This window comes from Stegodyphus dumicola, chromosome 3 (genome assembly GCF_044657685.1).
Source record: "Stegodyphus dumicola isolate Sdum_Otavi_A_Nest chromosome 3, ASM4465768v1".
In the NCBI taxonomy this organism is placed as follows: domain Eukaryota; kingdom Metazoa; phylum Arthropoda; class Arachnida; order Araneae; family Eresidae; genus Stegodyphus; species Stegodyphus dumicola.
Window position 1 is genome coordinate 16,945,694 of NC_140770.1, and position 19,486 is coordinate 16,965,179.

At 37.0% G+C, this 19,486-nt stretch overlaps 1 protein-coding gene across 3 annotated transcripts in view; it reads left to right on the top strand.

Moving 5' to 3' along the window:
* The window catches only part of LOC118198600 (sn-1-specific diacylglycerol lipase ABHD11-like), a 59,556-nt gene extending 56,939 nt beyond the window's left edge, over window positions 1-2,617 (top strand). For all 3 annotated transcript variants that reach the window (XM_035370322.2, XM_035370323.2, XM_035370324.2), the window contains exon 6: window positions 1,634-2,617. In XM_035370322.2, the coding sequence (XP_035226213.1) occupies window positions 1,634-1,790 (157 nt within the window). In that variant the 3' untranslated portion in view covers window positions 1,791-2,617. The remainder of the gene's footprint in view (window positions 1-1,633) is intronic.
* The last annotated feature ends 16,869 nt before the right edge of the window (window positions 2,618-19,486 follow it).

Genomic DNA, 19,486 nt, shown 5'->3' on the forward strand with positions numbered 1-19,486 from the left:
AGGGGCGTTTTTTTATATTTTGTCTGTTACCTCTATTTATTAAATAATATCACGTTCTTCGCACTTAAACCATAAAATTCAGTTCAAGAGCAATATCACAAAATGGTTTTAAATGAAGCATATCTTTATAATTTCCGATACACAGTTCGACGCGCTGCAGATAAAAAGGTTTTTTCTTTACATCGTTGCCATCACCCGCTTTGAAATCCTTGAGTTTCTTAATCAAAAATTCCTTAAAGTTTCACAAAATATGAAACCAATGATAAAACAAATTCCAAATTTCAAATGTGGGCTTCTATATGCCCATGTTCGCAGTAGGATTACGTAATTCAAAATTCGATGGCTCTAGGTACCGTTGTTTTATCACAATTCGAAAATAGACATACATTTATGCAGATTTTTCATTATTTAATTTCTTCCAATATAATGCAGGACTCTAACATTTGGTGGCAACAGTTTGGAAAGTGAAACGGACATTTATAGTGAACCAACACAAAATCGCAAAAGCTAAAACAATAGTCCTTCAGGGACAAAGCTCCTTTGGACTAAGGGGAAAAAAAAAAAAAAAGAAAACCCTGATGTGGGGACAACATGAACTTTCTTTTCTTTGTACGGCATATTAAAAAATGTGAATTTTTTATGCTCTTCATTTAAATTTATTTGATTCAATTATTCTAACTTAATTAAACGATTCTTGAAGGTAAGTTGAAAATGAGATAAAAATTGCAAATTTTGAAATTTAAATATCTCGGTCAATTTTTGTCGGATGGATGGGAGCTAAACTTCTTGTAACTTTATTTTTTCATAACGAGTATAAAACTTTCCCAGATATACATATACGAACTGAGAGATCCAATTAAAAGTTATATTTCGTTATTTGTCATTTTTTTTATTAAATTTTACATTGCCGGAACCTGAATATTTTCGTCAGCTAAGACACTTCTGTAACTGGAAGTATATGACTACGATCAACAATTTCAAAAATAAAAGCCCGGTGAGGAATTTTAAGCCGGGTAAGATGGGGTATATATAGTATATTATATACGCTTATACTGACGATTATGCAATAAAAAGGGAGGTGCACAACTAGATGTTATAGCAGTCCCATATGCAAAATTTCAACGTTCTACTGCTAATTGGTTTTGAGTTATGCGAAATACATACATACGAACGTGCAGTACGTACATACAATAATAGACATCACGAAAAAATCTCTTTTGAATTTATTTTAAATCCATTTTGCAATGCATTTTGGAAAAAAGCGTCCTATGTTGTATCCATACGTACAGGTATCACAAAAAAATATCATCCAGATGGATTTGGGAAAGGTCAAAATGCATATTTTCGTTGAAATATGATACCAAAAATTTTTCGCGATTGCAATACTTCATACAAGGTATTAAAAATTAATGTTTAATTTTTCCAGATATTTGTTAACTACTTGTATAGATGTTACGTACCTTATACAATTAAGTACGCATACTTTGGAGCCTAAAAATTTCATATGGGTTTCGAATTTGGAGGAAAATTAATTCTGTAGTTTTTAAGAATGTAATTTGACTTTTTTTAAATAAAAAATAGCTATCTTATATGACGTAACTGCAGACATTTTATTATTATTTATGTATTTCAGAGGTAAAGACCAACTTATCCCAAAATTATTTCCCGAAGCTGTCAAAATTGGATTTGATGGAGCTGGCCATCTCATTCATCACGAATGTCCAGATAGTTTCGTGGAAGAAGTGACGAAATTCATTAATGGATACTATAATCAAAAATCTAAATATTGATGCTAAAAATGGATTGAATGAAAGAATGTATCCTTGCGAGCTATTTGAACTTTTATTTTGCTGTATTACAAATTCATGTACGAATGCAATATGTGTATCAATATGTATACCTTTGACTGACTGTGTATTATTATGTCAATGTTGTAATTTCACTTATGAAATATGTATGCTTATTTTGCTGATACAATAAGAAGTTACTATTTTTTTATAAAATATAAATCTATGATAAAATAATCATAATTAATGAAACTTTTTGATATTTAACAGAGTAATTACAGTACAAAGTCTGTAATCCGGATGTCCATTATCCGGAATGATCTATAATCCGGACCTCAAAGCCACAAACTTTACGCATGCGCGTAAAGAATGCGCATACATTACGCGCGTGCGTAATGTATGATTTATGCATGCGCGCGTTGAAAGAAATTTTTAATAAAGTAAACAAATAAATATTAAGTTTTTTTTTTTTTTTTTTTTTTTTTTTTTTTGTAAAATTTGATACCCTTTTGATCATAATTGCTCTTTATTTCATAAATTACGGTTTCATAGTTTTAATTGTATAATTTCTGCATGTCATCTTACCAGATTTAAATTGATGATCAATAATCCGGAAAAACCCCTAATCGGGAATTGCCAAAGGTCCGACGAGTCCGGATTACGGACTTTGTACTGTAATACATTATAACATTCCATTGCCTACGCATTATGTGTGAAACAGATCATGATTTAATTCTTGTAGGTAAAACACCATTAATTACTCTGAGGAAAGAGAGATGAAGTACGATTTGTAAAATTATAATAAAATATTTATTTGAAACATATAAAAATGTAACATTACATTAATATTTAGACCTGTGAAACGAATATAAAGTGCAGGTGATGGTAAAGAATGAATCATGCATCATTGAGATAAGATTTGACAATGGAATACTAATGATTTTATTCAGCAATTTCTTATTACTAAATGATCCATTTCGTTTTAACTGTGTTATTTCTGGAATGATGATGATGATGATGATGTCGTGTCTATGGCAAAGTGCAATTATACAGCTTTTTCAACCTCGGCAGCTCTATCAGTATAAAGTAGGTCCACTGGGTCTTCAATGCCGATGCTAAACAGTTTGGCCTGGATTGCTGGGCAGCTGAAGATGTGATGGCGAGACAGTGGGATGTCATCTGGGCAATGAGGAAAAATGTTTGGTGTAACTATGCTGTCCTTCTGCAGAAATCCTCATCCCTTTTAAGTGATTTGTCCTAAGTCTGGTTATGATAGTCAATATGGCTCTGTCACAGTTCAATTCCGGGATGGAGTTTCCTTTAACTTGACCGATTAGTCTTTGGCTGGCAACCGCATTGACATCAACGAGGGTTAAGCAGTTGGATGGCTGAGGAGAATCACGGGATGCCTTTGCAAGCTCATCGGTCTTCTCATTACCAAAAATATTTACATGAGCCGGTATCCATTGTAAGATGCAGGATCTCTGGGCAGCAATGATTTTCTTTGTGAGCTCAATGATCTGATGACTGAGTTGACATTTGCCCTTCTGGATCGCTTGCAATGCTGATCTGCAGTCAAAGATGATGATGCCCTTGGAACTCTGGTCTTCTTTAGAGAGATAAATCTCCAGAGCACTTTTGATTGCACAATTCATAGAAAAAGAAGCTGCCAGAGCCTCCAAGAGGTTGGAATTCTGCCTGTTGGTCCGCGGGAGGTATTTTATTTCCCTCCTACCACCCAAGGATAAACCTATGGAGGCATTCCCCGATCCGCCACCTGGGAACGCGCTCTCTAGGGGTTACAGGCTACCCCGAGAGTCTGGAATGATAATGTATCAAAATCGCACTATCACGAATGATTTCATGCGGCTTTTTTCTTAAACGTATACAGTGAAGCCTGGGTTCACGAATTTAATTCATTCTTGAAGATAGTTCATCATCGGAAATAATCCTAAACCGAATAATTTCCCTTATAGGAATTAATGTAAAATGAATTTATTCATTCTTAGAACCCAAATGATTGCAAACAAATAAAAAAAGAAAGAAAGAAAGCTTTCAGATTTTATATTACACCCAAAAGGGCGTTTTTTTAATGTTTTTAGTGTTACCTCTATTTATTAAATATCATGTTCTTCGCACTTAAGCCACATAAAATTGCACTCAACAGCAATATCATAAAATATTTAAAAACAGCATATCTTTAGAATTTCCGATGCACAGTCACGGCGCGCTGGAGATGAAAGTTTTACAAAATTTGAAATAGATAATAAAGCAAATTCGAAATTAAAAATTCCAGCTTTTCAGTGCCCATGTTCGGCTGGAAGACTACGTTATTCAAAATTGGGTGACTCTAGGTATTGTTGTTTTTTCACAACGCGAAAAAGCATTCATGCAGATTCTTCATTATTTAGTTTTTTTAAATATAATGCAAGACGATAATATTTGGTGGCAACAATTTGAAAAGTGAGCCGACATTTATAGTGAATCAACGCAAAATGCCAAAACCAAATTAATAACCCATCTGGGCAAATTGGACACTTAATGACTTCCTTGTAATTAATTCTTGTATATTAAATTATGCACATTTTTTGATGCGCTTCCTTTAAATTTCCTTCAATTATTCTAACTTAATTAACCGATCCTTGCAGGCAAGTTGAAAATGAGATAAAAATTGCAAATTTTGAAATTAAAATATCCCGGTCACACGGCGATAATATCTGGTGGCAACAGTTTGAAAAGTGAATCAACAAGGAAAGTTAAACGACGCAAAATGTCATTTTGAGACTAATAGCCGTTGGATCTAACGCCCCTTTGGGTTGATAATACAAAACCAAATGAATTTATTAAATTTAATTCATAGATAATATTAACGTATATGTAATGTTTAACACAATACTAAACATATAAAGAATAAGAAAACTTCAATTAAATTTTGTCGGATGTTTACGAAGGAAAGTAGGCAGCGTAAGTAAAAACGGTGAAGAAGCCAAACGTACAAAATGCTCCTGTTAAAGAGGGAAATCCTATTCTCTAAAAAATATCAGATAGCAGCTGTCTTCTCCCCTCTTTTTCTTAACGTTACTTGTATCTAAATAAGAATCTCTAAGGCTTTATCCCATTAAAATTTTGTCCATTGTGTTTCTGTCTACGTTCCTAAAGCAAATATTTATGTAAATTATTATTGTAAATATTTTGCTTTATGAGGGTGATAATGTTGTATGAACCTTCGCACCTTAATATATTTTCCGCAAATGTCGCGATTCATAAGAAGAGTAAATCTTTAGGTCGTTGAAATATGCTGCCTGAAACTTTTCGCGATTACAATACTTCCTTTTTACTTCGTACAAGGAAGTAAAAAGGTAAAAGTTCAAAGAAGGTATTTTGAATAAAATTTCGCGTCGAAACATAAGCACCACCATCAATTTAAAAGGGGACTGTCATCATTCGAAAATTTTGAAAAGAATTTAAAAGGCTGCATGATAATTCCTTGATCTAAATAATAAAATCTAACAGTCACCAGCAAAACGTTCAGAAAGGAGCAGTCGCGAGGTCAATAAACTTGAAATCGTTGGAACTAGGAGTCTGAGAAAGCCTCTGGATTTGAGGAGGGCGGACGAATCAACGACTCGTTTTTCCTCTGATATCGTTCCAGATATAACGAATCAGACGATATAAAATGCAATTGAAAAATTAAGGAGGCGTGGCTAATTAATTCAGTTTGAAGATTTTTTCCGTCGGAACAACACGTCAGAATACTCTTGAACTCTCCACTAGAGAAATCAGGATCATCGTAGAGACTCAGGTATTTTTTTAGAAGCAGGCAAGATGAAAAATTAGCAACGCCTTCGCCGGGAGTCGAACCACCGACCTCTGGAATACCGTCTCAGCTTGCAGAACACCACTACACCACGAAGGCACGCTAGGAAGGCGGGAGAAATACCTTACATACTCCCCTTTTTAAAGGACGACTAGGGTTTTAGGGAACCTAGTCGCCAAATCCTGGGTATGCAGAATCATCATCCAACACCCTTTTAGTTCGGGCGGCACTGTTGAGACATTAGGTTAAAGCTGGAAGCAGGAAATATGAAAAATTATCAAGCGTCTTCTCCGGGAATCGAACCACGGACCTCTGGAATACCGGCCCAGCGTGCAGAGCCACTGCACCACGAAGGCACGCTAGGAAAGCGGGAGAAGTACGTTATATACTCCCCTTTTTAAAGGGCGACTGGGGTTTTTAGGGGATCCAATCGCCAAATCTGGGTGCGGAGATTTATCATCGACGACCCTTTTAGTGGCGCCACTGTAGAGACATTAGGATTTATTTGGAAGCATTAGAGGAGATGAAAAATTAGCAACGCCTTCGTCGTGAATCGAACCACGGATCTCTGGAATACCGGCCCAGCGTGCAGAACCACTACACCACAAAGGTACGCTAGGAAGGTGGGAGAACTACCTTATATACTCACATCACGAGGACGATACTTCCCTTCAGTAACTTATAAGGTATTTCTCCCGCCTTCGTAGTGTAGCTTGTCTTCGTAGTGAAGTGGTCTGCACACTGGACGCGTATTCCAGAGGTCCGTGGTTTGATTCTCGGCTACGGCGTTGGTCATTTTTCACTACTTATGCTTCCAAAAAGATCCTAATAATTCCACAACCTGTTCTATGTTTCCATGAATTATATAATTTTATAAAAAGCTTCTCGCAATTGTCATAAATATGCTTCGAGTTCAGTAATGCAGTAAGCGTTACGCAACCCCACAAATGTGCTGATCATTATTAGGAGTCAGATGCGCTACTTGCCACTAAACAGTCACCCCGCAAAACATACGGATCAGTGCGATGGATCTACGATCATTTTTGTTGGACCGCGAAGCATTTTCAAGCACGAGTTTTAGAAATTTTGTTGCCGAACTCATACAATATGTGACTGTAGGAGATGGCTTTTGCTTTATTATGACAAAGGCCTGCCATAATAGATGTGCATAATGGTTTATAAAAATCATCTTACAAAAAAATGATATGCTAATATTCTTTTTATGAATAACAATGAAATTAGTGCATGGCAACAGTGACTCAGGCGAATGCCTGGGAAGTACTGTACCTAGGCAGTCTCAACCACGGGGGTATATAATTTGACTTCACAGGACTAGAGCCCAGGTTGATTCAGGCTTGGCAGGGACCGTACTGGTACTGTCGTGTCTGTTCCTTCGGCTGTGGTGGAGCTACATGGTACATTTGTCGACTGTGTTCCCGGGGGTTTGACACCATTCAGTTCTCGTGGCGGAGACTGACAAAGCGAACAGAGCACCTTTCTACAGTGTGGTTTTACCGATGGAGTGGTGCCCGGAGGCAAGGTGACAGCGTATCAAACTGGCAACGTTACTGTTCTGCCCAATGCTTAGTAAAAGCCGGACGGGGACTGCGGGGGCTGTGCCCGTGAGAACGAGGTCCCACGGGCGTTGGATATTTCAAACTCTGAATGGGTCCCGTATAATGAGGACCTGGACGCCTATTCTATGATCACTGGATCTGTCTACAACTTGAGTGAACAATATTGACTGAAAAAAACGGTATAGACAACCCATCACAACTTATTGCAGAAAGCCATTCTGTGGTCCTCAGTTGGTGGGCGGGTGGGTCCATTTGACTTTACTGAAAGGGGACAAGGCTTCAAGGAGCTTTAGACCAATCGCAGTACAGACGAGTGACGAAATTTATAGCGCGCGCTGGCTGAAGTTCTAGGAATATTCTCATATTATTTCACTAACTCACACGCTGCATTTGTAGTTTGAAAAAAAAAAAAAAAAAATGGCACAAAACAGTACTATGACCAACACGCAGCAGAATATGCTGCTATGTTATCCGTTTTTTAAGGATCCCGTTTTTAAGAGGAAAGTTAATGCAGGAATTTAGGACTAAGAAATGTAGAGCGATATGGGATACCATGAAAGCAACGGTAAAAAGATAAGAGTAAATGAATTAAGCTTACTTCAAATCTTTTTAGAAATAAACAATTCTATTCATTTAAATTTATAATATGATTAACTTGCATTACAATCTAAATGCAAACTAAGTTCTTCTTTTTTTTTTTAATATGCTTACATTAAGCTGTTTTCACGCATTTTATTTTACAGTTAATAGTAGAAAAATATTTCTTTAAGTAAGAAATTAGAAAGAAATATTTCTTCCTTTTTTTTTATTTTCTTTTCTATGAAAATTATTTCTTTCAGGAAAAGGACTAAAATTCATTCGCTATTACAGTACGGCCGATTGCTGCTGCATTCAGCTATCACACACACATCAAAATGTTTTATTTTAAATAATTTATTCTATAATTAACATGAAAGAAAATATTTTTTCAATATAAAATATATACCAAAATTATACTAATCTATCCTGTATGTGTGATTAATTCGTATTGTAATTTTTGTCACACAATTACTAATACTTTTTTTTAATATTACATTGTTGTTATTTTAATTTCTTATATATATATATAAACTGCTTATTTAAAATATTCTTCCTTCTCAAAAGATTTTATTCTGTGAAAATAATTAGAAGATAGTAATATTATTTTCACAATGCAAGTACCAAAGTAAAAATAATCAATGTACGACGTATATAGGAAATTGAGGAACAGGGTTTAAGATGAATCGTTTCTTTGACTTTTCGCAATAATTTAAACTCGGATTTTCGTGCGCTTTTTTTTTTTTTTTTTTTCTCAAAATAAATAATCCATTAATTAATTTAGCGCGAAAAAGTATTTTCTTTACCTTTACACAAAACGATATTCGAGTTAATAATATTGTAACTGAATGCACTTAGATAATTTCATATAAGAAAATCTTTTATATTAATTCAGATTATTTAATAAATTTATCAGTGTTTTTTAAATATACTGAAGGTATTTTTTTCCAGATTCGCACTGTTTCTTTAAATATTTTTCTGCAGTTGAAGTCCTTGTCAAACCAGCGTTTCGACACATTAAATAGAAAACGAATAATAATCAATATCTCTTTTACAATATAAAAATGAGAACTCTGCTATGAACAGTATCTTTTTTTTAAGTTTGCAAAGAAACAATGATTTTTTAATACTAATGGATTACAAAAGTACTATTCCATTAACAAAAAAGAGGAAAAAAAAAACATTTTCGTCTCTAGCGCGCGAAACTTTGTATCGAAAATTCTAAAGGTATGTCTCAGTCTTATAGCATTGTTACTTTGTAGCATAATAAAATAATAATACAGTATAATGCTGCTAATAAGCCAACCAGTGGCCGAGCGGTAGAGTTGCTGAACGCAGGTAGTTTGGTCCGAGGTTCGAATCCTACGAAGGAGCTGTACGCATCGGCGTTTTCGTGGCTTTCCTCATATGTAATGTGTATACAAGCCAGTTTCCCTCAGAAAGTCCTCCATTAGAAACCAATTTTAAAGCGTAATAAAATTACACACACACACACAAAAAGAAAAAAAAAAAAAAAAACTGAAAGCTTTCAGATTTTATATTACTCACAAAAGACCGGTTTTTTAAAATTTTTTGCATGTTACCTTTATTTATTAAATATCATGTCTTCTTAAACCATAAAATTCAATTCAACAGCAAAATCATATAATTTAAAAAGCGCATATCTTTAGAATTTTCGATACATAGTTTCGCGCGCTAGAGATGAAAATGTTTTTTTCTTCTTTTTATTTTTCCGTACAATGTTGCCATTGCTCGCTTTGAAATCATTCAGTTTCTTTATCAAACACTCATAAATGCTTTACAAAATATGAAATAGATAATAAAACAAATTCCCAGTTCCAAATTTTGGCCTCCAAGATGCCTATATTAGGATGGAGGATTACGTTATTCAAAATTTCGTGGCTCTAGGTACCGTTGTTTTATCACAGTGCGAGAAACATTCATACATTTATGCAGATTTCTCATTATTTAATATCTTTAAATATAATACAGTGCGATGATATTTAGAGGCAACGATTTGAAAAGTGAAACGCTACAAAATGGCAAAACGAAGTTAATAGCCCTTCTGGGCTAAAACTTACTTTTAAAAGTATCGCACTAGTAGTAGTACTGCTACTGAAAAAATATTATAAAGCTGTTTTATAATATTTTTTTTAAATTTTTATTTTATAGTAGTGTGAATTTCGCGTAATAATGAACGACATTCCTTTTTGTGTACAGTATTGTTCGTAAGGTATTCAACTGTTAGATTTTAAAATAAACGTAATTCTTGCTGTACATAAATGGAGTAGAAGCTTATCGGATGTCTATATGTGCTTAATAAACTTATTATCTTCTACATTTTTAAAGCATATAATTACAATTTATATCTATAATTTCAGGAATAGTATAAATAACCTTTCTTTCAGTAGAAACTGCGTTCTTGTTTTCTGAATGTGGCTCCAAATACTCTATCACTTCATCGCAAATTAAAATAACTATAAATTTTGGCAATCTGAAATACGCAATGAAAACATCTTCTGGCAGAGCAAAAGCATCAACATATTTTCTATAAATTCGCCACCGATTCAGAGATCTACGACCGTATTCTTCGTTTAAATATGAAAAAAATCAGCGGCGAAAACATATACAAAGCCACTGTTTACTTAGTACGTCAACTGCACAACCCTGATTGACGACGCGGGAACACTTTTTTGCGCGCTTTCTACAACTTCCGTACTCAGAGAATATAGGATGTCGGGCAGACCTGTTTTTCACTAGCAGCGACATCTGGCGGCCCACAACTTGCTGTCGACTCTCGTAGCGTAGAATAACCGTCCTGGGATGGAGATCCCTCGCCTGGTGTGTCAGTCCTTCAAATAGCAAGTATTCTGTCACTGATCTTGTTATCAAAGAAAGGTGTGAAAACAGGTTATCTATAGTGGTTTAAATGACCTATATTCAGTGCTTAAATTGCGCCGGAGCCCGGCTCCGGTGCTTCTCAATTTTTAAGATAAATTACAATTTTAGCCGAAGCGCACCGGAGCCCTAAATAAGATGAGAGCTCCGGTAATTCTTTTTATAAAACTGAATTACAATTTAAAGGGAATAAAATTTAGAATTCCTAACGTTTTTGTTTAACAATAAGCAGACTTTGTAATACTTTATTTCCCTAGAAATACGAACTCATGAGAACTTGAGACGTTATTATTGTACTCGCTGTCACTAAAGGGGGCTCATACACCTTAAATTCCTTATGATCTTCGAATATGTGACTGTTTCCAGAATTGGGATATTTTATTTATTTTAAAAGCAATTACTTCCGACTTTTTACAGCTGACTACATAATATAGCTGCTTTCTGAAATAGTAATCAGAAAGTTTGTGTTGCCACAAATATGTTTGCAATTTAATCCGCTTTGTGACAAACGTTTTCGTCATATTTCCACTTTGCGCGCATAATATTTTAAAAATAGCTAGTGGTACATACTTGAAAGTTGATGGAATTCCTTATATCGGCACTATCTTCTAACTGAACCAAAAATATTGTTACGAATTTGGTATTTAAAAAGCTAATGTTAGTTCAATTATAAATTAAATGGTTTTATTTCTCGCGCAGTGCAGCGCGTGACGAATATTAAAAGAAAGCTAAGCCGGAAAATTGAAAATACAAGAGCGCGTGCATTAAATAAATAAATATCTCTTTTTGATTTCGAGAAAGTACTGGAAAATTCTAGCGCGTGATTTTAAAATCTTATAAAAGGAGGAAAACATCTCAGTTTGTAGTAGTTGCTTAGTTTGTTGTTGTTTAGGAAACTGCTCTTGTTGATTGTAGCGAATTCGCGGATTAGCGTTCTTTAGCTGTTTTGAATTACGTTCTATTGGACATTTGAGTAGTTAAAAGATAACTACTGTGAGATATTGTAATACTGCATGATAAATTGAGAAAATTTAAGCATTTTTGTTGTGATAATAATAAATTTTTGTTCATTTTTCATCGGACTTGTGCATTCATTTCATAACGAACCCGTACGCACGCAACAATATTATAAATTGTAATTAAAAGGATTTGTGCAAAGGTGTCTGCTAATTCAAACTGAATTACCCCGGCAGGCGGCGAGGACGCCCCTTTTCTTACTGCCCCACGGAGTTTCCCCCTTCTACTTCTTTAATTGCTTAAAGTAGACTGCAGTGAAGGAAACCACTGGCGGTACATTTCTCAAGAGCCGCCGCTAGCGCAATAAATAAAGATGGTTTACATAATAAAATGTTAATTCCCATGTCAAAGATCTCTTTGTACACAAGATTTCTTGTGTAGATCTTTCCATCAATTTTAAGCTCGATAAGCAGAGGATCATCCATTATTTTTAAATTTACGTCCGTTCTTTCACGAACTCTTGAACAGGCAACATAAAGTTGACCGTGTCCAAATGCAGGCTCAGGTAAAAAAATGCCAACACGCTTAAGCGTTTGGCCCTGAGTCTTATGGATGGTCATAGCAAAGGCAAGTTTTAGAGGAAATTGCCTACGTCTTATTTAACTTATTTGATTCTTCCTTTCACATTTCCAAATTTAGGTTCATTCCAAATAAAATTCGCCAAATTTTTACGATTTATTTTTAAATAATTTATATAAATTTTTCGAAAAACATTTTGGATATATAGAACCTATAAATGTTTTCACATTATATTAAAGTAGATATATTTCTGAGCATACCTGCAAAAAATGTAAGTTCTTTTATTCAAAATTTCCTAAGATACCCGTGAATTTACATTTTGGCGCGTTTTGAAGTTTGGCATATTCGTTATAAGCGATAATAACGCCAAATTTGGTTTGTGCACTTTGCTAAAATTAGTTGAAAGTATGAACTATGACCTCTTTTCCACTCGTGTACAGTGAAAAAAAGGGAAAGGTAAATAGGTTGCTATAAATTACGAAGTTCGCCAAGTGAATTATTGGCGCGAACTGAAAAAAATGCGCCAAGGTAAATTTTTAAATTTCTCCATACATTTTTCACCAAAAATTACAGAATTTAATATCCAGGCATGATATGAGTCGTAGAATTGAAATATGGAAAAAAAATGGTATGTTATTTCAGAAAAATTCCGATTTTGAGTCAAAATACCTATGTTAGAATAATGTTAAATATAAATCTATATATATCCTAAGTCGCGCTTTCGAGACATGGAAAGCTCAAGTTAAATTTCGACAACGGTCCAGCAGAACGGGAGCTATAGAACTGTCCCATTTTTGTGTTCAAGGTGTACATAATAAATATATAAAATATGTATAAAAATATATAAAAATTATATAATAAATATATAAAAATTATGTAATAAATATATAAAAATGACATAAAAATATATAAAAATTACATGTATATTAAAAGAATTAAAGACAGGCGGAAAAAAATATTATCCTCAGATTTAATTGCACTCGAAAGCCATCTCCGATAGACATTAATGGGTAAGTCCCTCAAGTGGGTGCTGAAACTTTGCAATGACCGTAACATCACTGTCTGTGAAGAAAATGGAAATTGCTGATCTCTAGAAATGTCACTGAAATCGAGAACCTCATGGAGGAAAAGTTAAAACGTGTGATAAACCTGAAAACTAAAGAACATTTTCCCGAAACAGAGAAATTTTATCAAGATAAAGTTACGAAGTTTGTTTGCCATGGGCAACTTTTTTCCTGATAACTTTAGCTTCGCCAGAGAAGACTTAAAGTGACAACTACAAAACTCTTGTTTAACAACATGTATGACAGATATCAAAATGTTTTCTGTAATGGCTTGATAAAGGAGTCGCTGAGGATATCCCTCCAAATGAAGGGATTCTGAATGGGAACTGCTTACCTCATCGACTTGTCACAAATGAAACCAGCAGTTCAATCAAAGAAGGTGAAGAGGTCCCTATATTCTTTGGTTCAACTTTCATTCGACCGTAGTCTTTGGTTCAACTTCCATTCGATCGTAGTCTTTGGTTCAACTTCCATTCGACCGTAGTCTTTGGTTCAACTTCCATTCGATCGTAGTCTTTGGTTTAACTTCTATTCGACCGTAGTCTTTGGTTCAACTTTGGTTCAACAAATCTAGCCAAGGAAAGATGGAAGGGGCCGTCAACTCCGTTAAGGAAGAAATGAAATTGGGCCAGGAATCTGTTAAGGACGAAATGAAAGCCGTTCAAGCCTGTCAAGAAAAGATTGAAGCAAGTCAAGAAGAAATGAAAAGAGAGATTACCTGCATAATAGAAAATAAATTTGAAGCTATGAAGGCAGAATTGACACAGTTGAAAATAAAGTTGGACAAATTGAAGAAAAAGTTTCTTTTGTAAAAGATCAAATTGAAGAAAGAGTTTCTTCGGTGAAAGAAGAAATAGAAGAAAGAGTTTCTTCTGTAAAAGAACATATAGAAGGGAGAGTTTCTGCTGTGGAGGAACGAATTGAAGGAAGAGTTTGTGCCGTCCAACACCAAATCGAACAACAAATTGATGAGAGAGTTTCTGCAGTTGCCAAAGAAATGGATACTTTAAAGAAATTCGTAGCGTCAGCAGGGAGCAGGAGTGATGATTTTAAATTCTTACCAATGCCTGCTCGTCCACCTCTGAAGCTATCCACATATGATGGGAAGACCTCCTGGCAGGTGTATAAGACACAATTTTCTATCGTGGCGGATGCGAATGGATGGGATTCCCAAGCTAAGGCCTGTCATCTCGCCGCTTCTCTAAGAGCCGACGCAGCAGATATCCTTCAGACTCTTCCCGAAAACAAAAGGTTAGATTTCGAAGCTCTGTCCGGCGCCTTGGAGTTGCGCTTTGGGGAGAAGTGTTTAAAAGACTACAGCAGGCTCCAATTAAAATCTCGTCAACAGAAGCCTACCGAAACACTTCAGGAGCTCGCCGCGGATGTTGAAAGGCTGTCCCATCTCGCCTTTTCGGAATGCCCGACAGAAACAAGGGAAATCCTGTCCTTGCAATACTTTATCGACGGCATCCGAGATACTGAAATACAGAAAGCTCTACGAATGGCGGATGTAAAAGATTTAAAAAGTGCTCTAGTGTACGCCATGAAATTTGAGGCAGCCCAGCAAGCCACTCGTCGAGACCGCCACTAAGTCAGAGCTGCTCAAGTCCAGGAGCCAGGGGATCAAGTCACCGCTCGACTTGACGATTTAACTAGACAACTGAACGCCTTGAGACGGAATATTGGTGAGAAGAAACCGACCGTTAAGTGCTGGAACTGCGGTGCTGAAGGACACATACGACGAAACTGCAAAACACCCCAGGGTACTGATGTTAAGACCGCTTCTAACAAGCAGCAGGGAAACTAATTAGTGGCCATCTCGCGGGGCGGAGGTTGCCAGATAATGAAAAGCCCCCGTTTAAAGCGCTTCAGATTTCTGCAATGAGAGGCGGCAGTAATGGACTTTTCATAATAGGACATATTAATGGAGTTCCGTGCAATATGACTATAGATACAGGAGCCAACGTCACCATCATCCAAAAAGATTTGGCTCAACAACTAGGAAACAAACTTATCTGGACGCCGCCCTGCGTTACTCTCCACACTGTGTCCGGTGAGAAGATCGACATCGACGGAAAAGTAAATGTTAACATCACGTTTGGAAGTGCCGCTTACCATCACACGGCATATGTAGCAGAGATCACTGATTCTTGCATACTCGGATTGGACTTTCTAAGGAAATACAATTTTTACTTGGATTTTAAAAATAACGAATTGCATTCTACATCTGAGGACATAGCGTTATTTCTCGTTAATGATGAAGAAGTTAAATCTGTCCATAAAATCATAGCACAAGACTATATCACAATACCGGCAAGAACAGAAATTTTACTTCCTGGATCCATAGCCGAAAATAGAAATTTCCGCTACGGCATCATAGAATATCCCAATAACTGTAATATCCCAAAAGGAGTACTAGTAGCCTCAACACTCGTCGACCTATCCAGAACGGTTATCCCGGTGAGAGTCGCCAATGTAACTGAAAAGTCGAGAGTTATTAAGAAAGGTGAAGTGGTTACAACATGTACTCCAGTAACCAGCGTTGAAAGAAAGAGTAACATCCCAGAATCCGTGTCCTCAGAGAGCATTACATCGGAGTTATTGCAGAATGCACAATTAAACGATAAAGAGAAAAATGCTGCCGATCGCGTCATTAAAGATCTTCAAGTTGTTTTCTACCGCTCGTCTTCTGACGTGGGTCGAACTAGTTTGACACAACATAGAATAGATACCGGCGATCATCCCCCGATCAAGCAACATCCAAGGCGTCTGCCGTTTGCTAAACAGGAAGAGGTGCGAACACTGTTAAAAGATATGGAAGAAGGCGATGTCATCGAGCCTTCAACAAGTCCATGGGCATCTCCCATCGTTCTCGTCAGAAAGAAAGACGGCTCAACAAGATTTTGCGTTGACTATCGCCGGTTGAATGAGGTTACGAAGAAAGACAGTTACCCTCTTCCTAGAATTGACGACATTCTAGACACTCTTTCTGGAAGCAAGTGGTTCTCAACGCTTGATTTAAAGAGTGGGTATTGGCAGGTAGAAATACACCCTCATGACCGAGAAAAGACGGCGTTTACTACGGGACAAGGGCTTTGGCAATTCAAGGTGATGCCGTTTGGACTGTGTAATGCGCCGGCAACATTCGAACGCCTCATGGAGACTGTTTTGAAAGGACTTTCCTATGAAGCCTGTCTGATATACCTGGACGATATCATCATCGTCGGAAAGAGTTTTGAAGAGCATCTAGAAAATCTTAGAAAGGTGCTTCAGAAACTGAAAGAAGCCAATCTAAAGCTGAGTCCCGCTAAATGCAAATTGTTCCGAAAGGAAGTGACTTACCTGGGACATGTAATCTCTGCAGAAGGTGTGCGCACGGATCCTGAAAAGGTATCAGCGGTTAAATCCTGGAAACGTCCCGAAAATGTCCATCAGCTGAGAAGCTTCCTAGGGCTTTGCACCTACTATAGGAGATTCGTGAAGGACTTTTCTTCCATCACAAGACCCCTTCACAAGCTGACAGAGAGCAACCAAAAGTTCTTGTGGACAAAAGAATGCGACGATGCATTTAACAACTTAAAGGAAGCTTTAACATCTGCTCCAATCCTGAGGTATCCTCAGCACGACCGACCATTTATTCTCGACACCGACGCGAGCAATGAAAGTGTCGGTGCTGTTTTGTCCCAAGAAATAGACGGCCAAGAACGTGTAGTGGCGTACTGGAGCAAGTGCCTGTCTAAACCGGAGAGGAATTATTGTGTCACCAGGAAAGAGTTGCTCGCCATAGTCAAAGCTGTAGAACAGTTCCATCACTATCTATACGGCAGAAAATTCCTGCTCCGCACCGATCATGCATCATTGACCTGGCTTTTAAATTTCAAGAATCCTGAGGGTCAAATAGCCAGGTGGATACAGAGACTCCAAGAATATGACATCACTATCCGTCATCGTAAGGGATCATCACACGGAAACGCCGACGCCCTGTCTAGAAGACCTTGCCAAGAAAACTGTCGATATTGTTCCAGGGTGGAAGCGAAATACGAGCTGCTGACTCCGGTCGCAAGACAAATTACAACATCAACATCGGCTGATCGAGAACCGTGGAGTGACGATGAAGTCAGGAAAGACCAGCTGGAAGACCACGACATTAAACCCATAATTGATCTAATGGAGTCGTCAAATAGAAAACCTACCTGGCAGGACATTTCTATCTGTAGTCCTACAACCAAACAATATTGGGCACTCTGGGATTCACTTCACATTCGAAACGGCGTCTTATACCGGAAATTCAAATCGGATGATGGGAAGACGTTCCGATGGCAGCTGATACTTCCAAGATCCCGCATTCCGGATGTCCTTAAAGAACTACATAACAGCCGTACGGGAGGTCACTTTGGAATAATAAAGACCTTACAGAGAGTTCGTGAGCGCTTTTACTGGAATAATGCAAAGGATGACGTGCAAAAGTGGTGCCGATCTTGCGATGCCTGTGCAGGTCGGAAAGGACCTAAGAGACGCAGCCGAGGCAAGCTGCAACGTTACAACGTAGGGGCACCTTTTGAACGAATCGCCTTTGACATCCTGGAACCTCTGCCACGAACTGCTGATGGCAACAAATACATACTCTTTGTCGTTGATTACTTCACCAAGTGGCCTGAAGCTTATCCTATTCCTGATCAAGAGGCTGTCACAGTAGCTGAGGTAATGATACAGCACTGGATTTCCAGGTTCGGAGTGCCTCTTCAGTTACATTCCGATCAGGGAAGGAATTTTGCCTCGGCAGTAATCAAAGAACTATGCAAACTACTCGGCATTGACAAAACCCAAACGACGCCATTACATCCCCAGTCGGACGGCATGGTAGAGAGGTTCAATCGAACCATCCTTAATAACCTCTCATTAGTGGTTTCCAGAAACCAGCAGGACTGGGACAAGAAATTATCGCTGTTTTTACTGGCTTACCGCAGTGCTGTCCACGAGACTACCGGCTATTCTCCATCACAGATGCTATTCGGTCGTGACCTTCGTCTGCCTTGTGATCTATTGTTTGGCCGCCCTCCAGATGCTCCTTCATCGTCTGAGGAATATATTCAAGATCTCCAGGCCCGGTTTGAAGTGATGCACAACTTTGCACGAGAGCGAGTCAACTTAGCGACGGAAAAGATGAAGACCCGATACGACACAAGAGCTACTGAACATCAATTCCACGAAGGAGACAAAGTGTGGTTGTGGAATCCGACTCGACGGAAAGGACTTTGTCCGAAATTACAGTCACCTCACCTTGGGATGGCCCGTACACAATTCTAAACAGGCTGAATGACGTCGTGGTTCGGATTCGTAAGTCTTCGAACTCTAAACCTAAAGTCGTTCATTATGACAGGTTAGCTCATTACTATGGCCATAGTACGTAATGTAAATAATTGTAAATAGTATCAGACCATGGTCCTTTTTGTTTTTAAATGTGTATTTGATTTGCATTTAGTATTTGATTTGCATTTAGTATTTGATTTGTATTTAGTATTTGTTTTGTATTTAGTATTTGATAGCATTTGATTTGTTTTAGTTATTGCATTTATTGTTTATGTTGTTTGATATTGTGATGTAATGTTTATGCCTCAGTTGCATTTATGCCACAGTTGTAAGTTTAGCTTCCTGTCCAGGGATTGTACTGCCCGGGACGTGCAGTCCTTGGGAAGGAGGCAGTGTTACGAATTTGATATTTAAAAAGCTAATGTTAGTTCAATTATAAATTAAATGGTTTTATTTCTCGCGCAGTGCAGCGCGTGACGAATATTAAAAGAAAGCTAAGCCGGAAAAATTAAAAATACAAGAGCGCGTGCGTTAAATAAATAAATATCTCTTTTTGATTTCGAGAAAGTACTGGAAAATTCTAGCGCGTGATTTTAAAATCTTATAAAAGGAGGAAAACATCTCAGTTTGTAGTAGTTGCTTAGTTTGTTGTTGTTTAGAAAACTGCTCTTGTTGATTGTAGCGAATTCGCGGATTAGCGTTCTTTAGCTGTTTTGAATTACGTTCTATTGGACATTTGAGTAGTTAAAAGATAACTACTGTGAGATATTGTAATACTGCATGATAAATTGAGAAAATTTAAGCATTTTTGTTGTGATAATAATAAATTTTTGTTCATTTTTCATCGGACTTGTGCATTCATTTCATAACGAACCCGTACGCACGCAACAATATGATGAATATTTTAATATTAAAAATTTT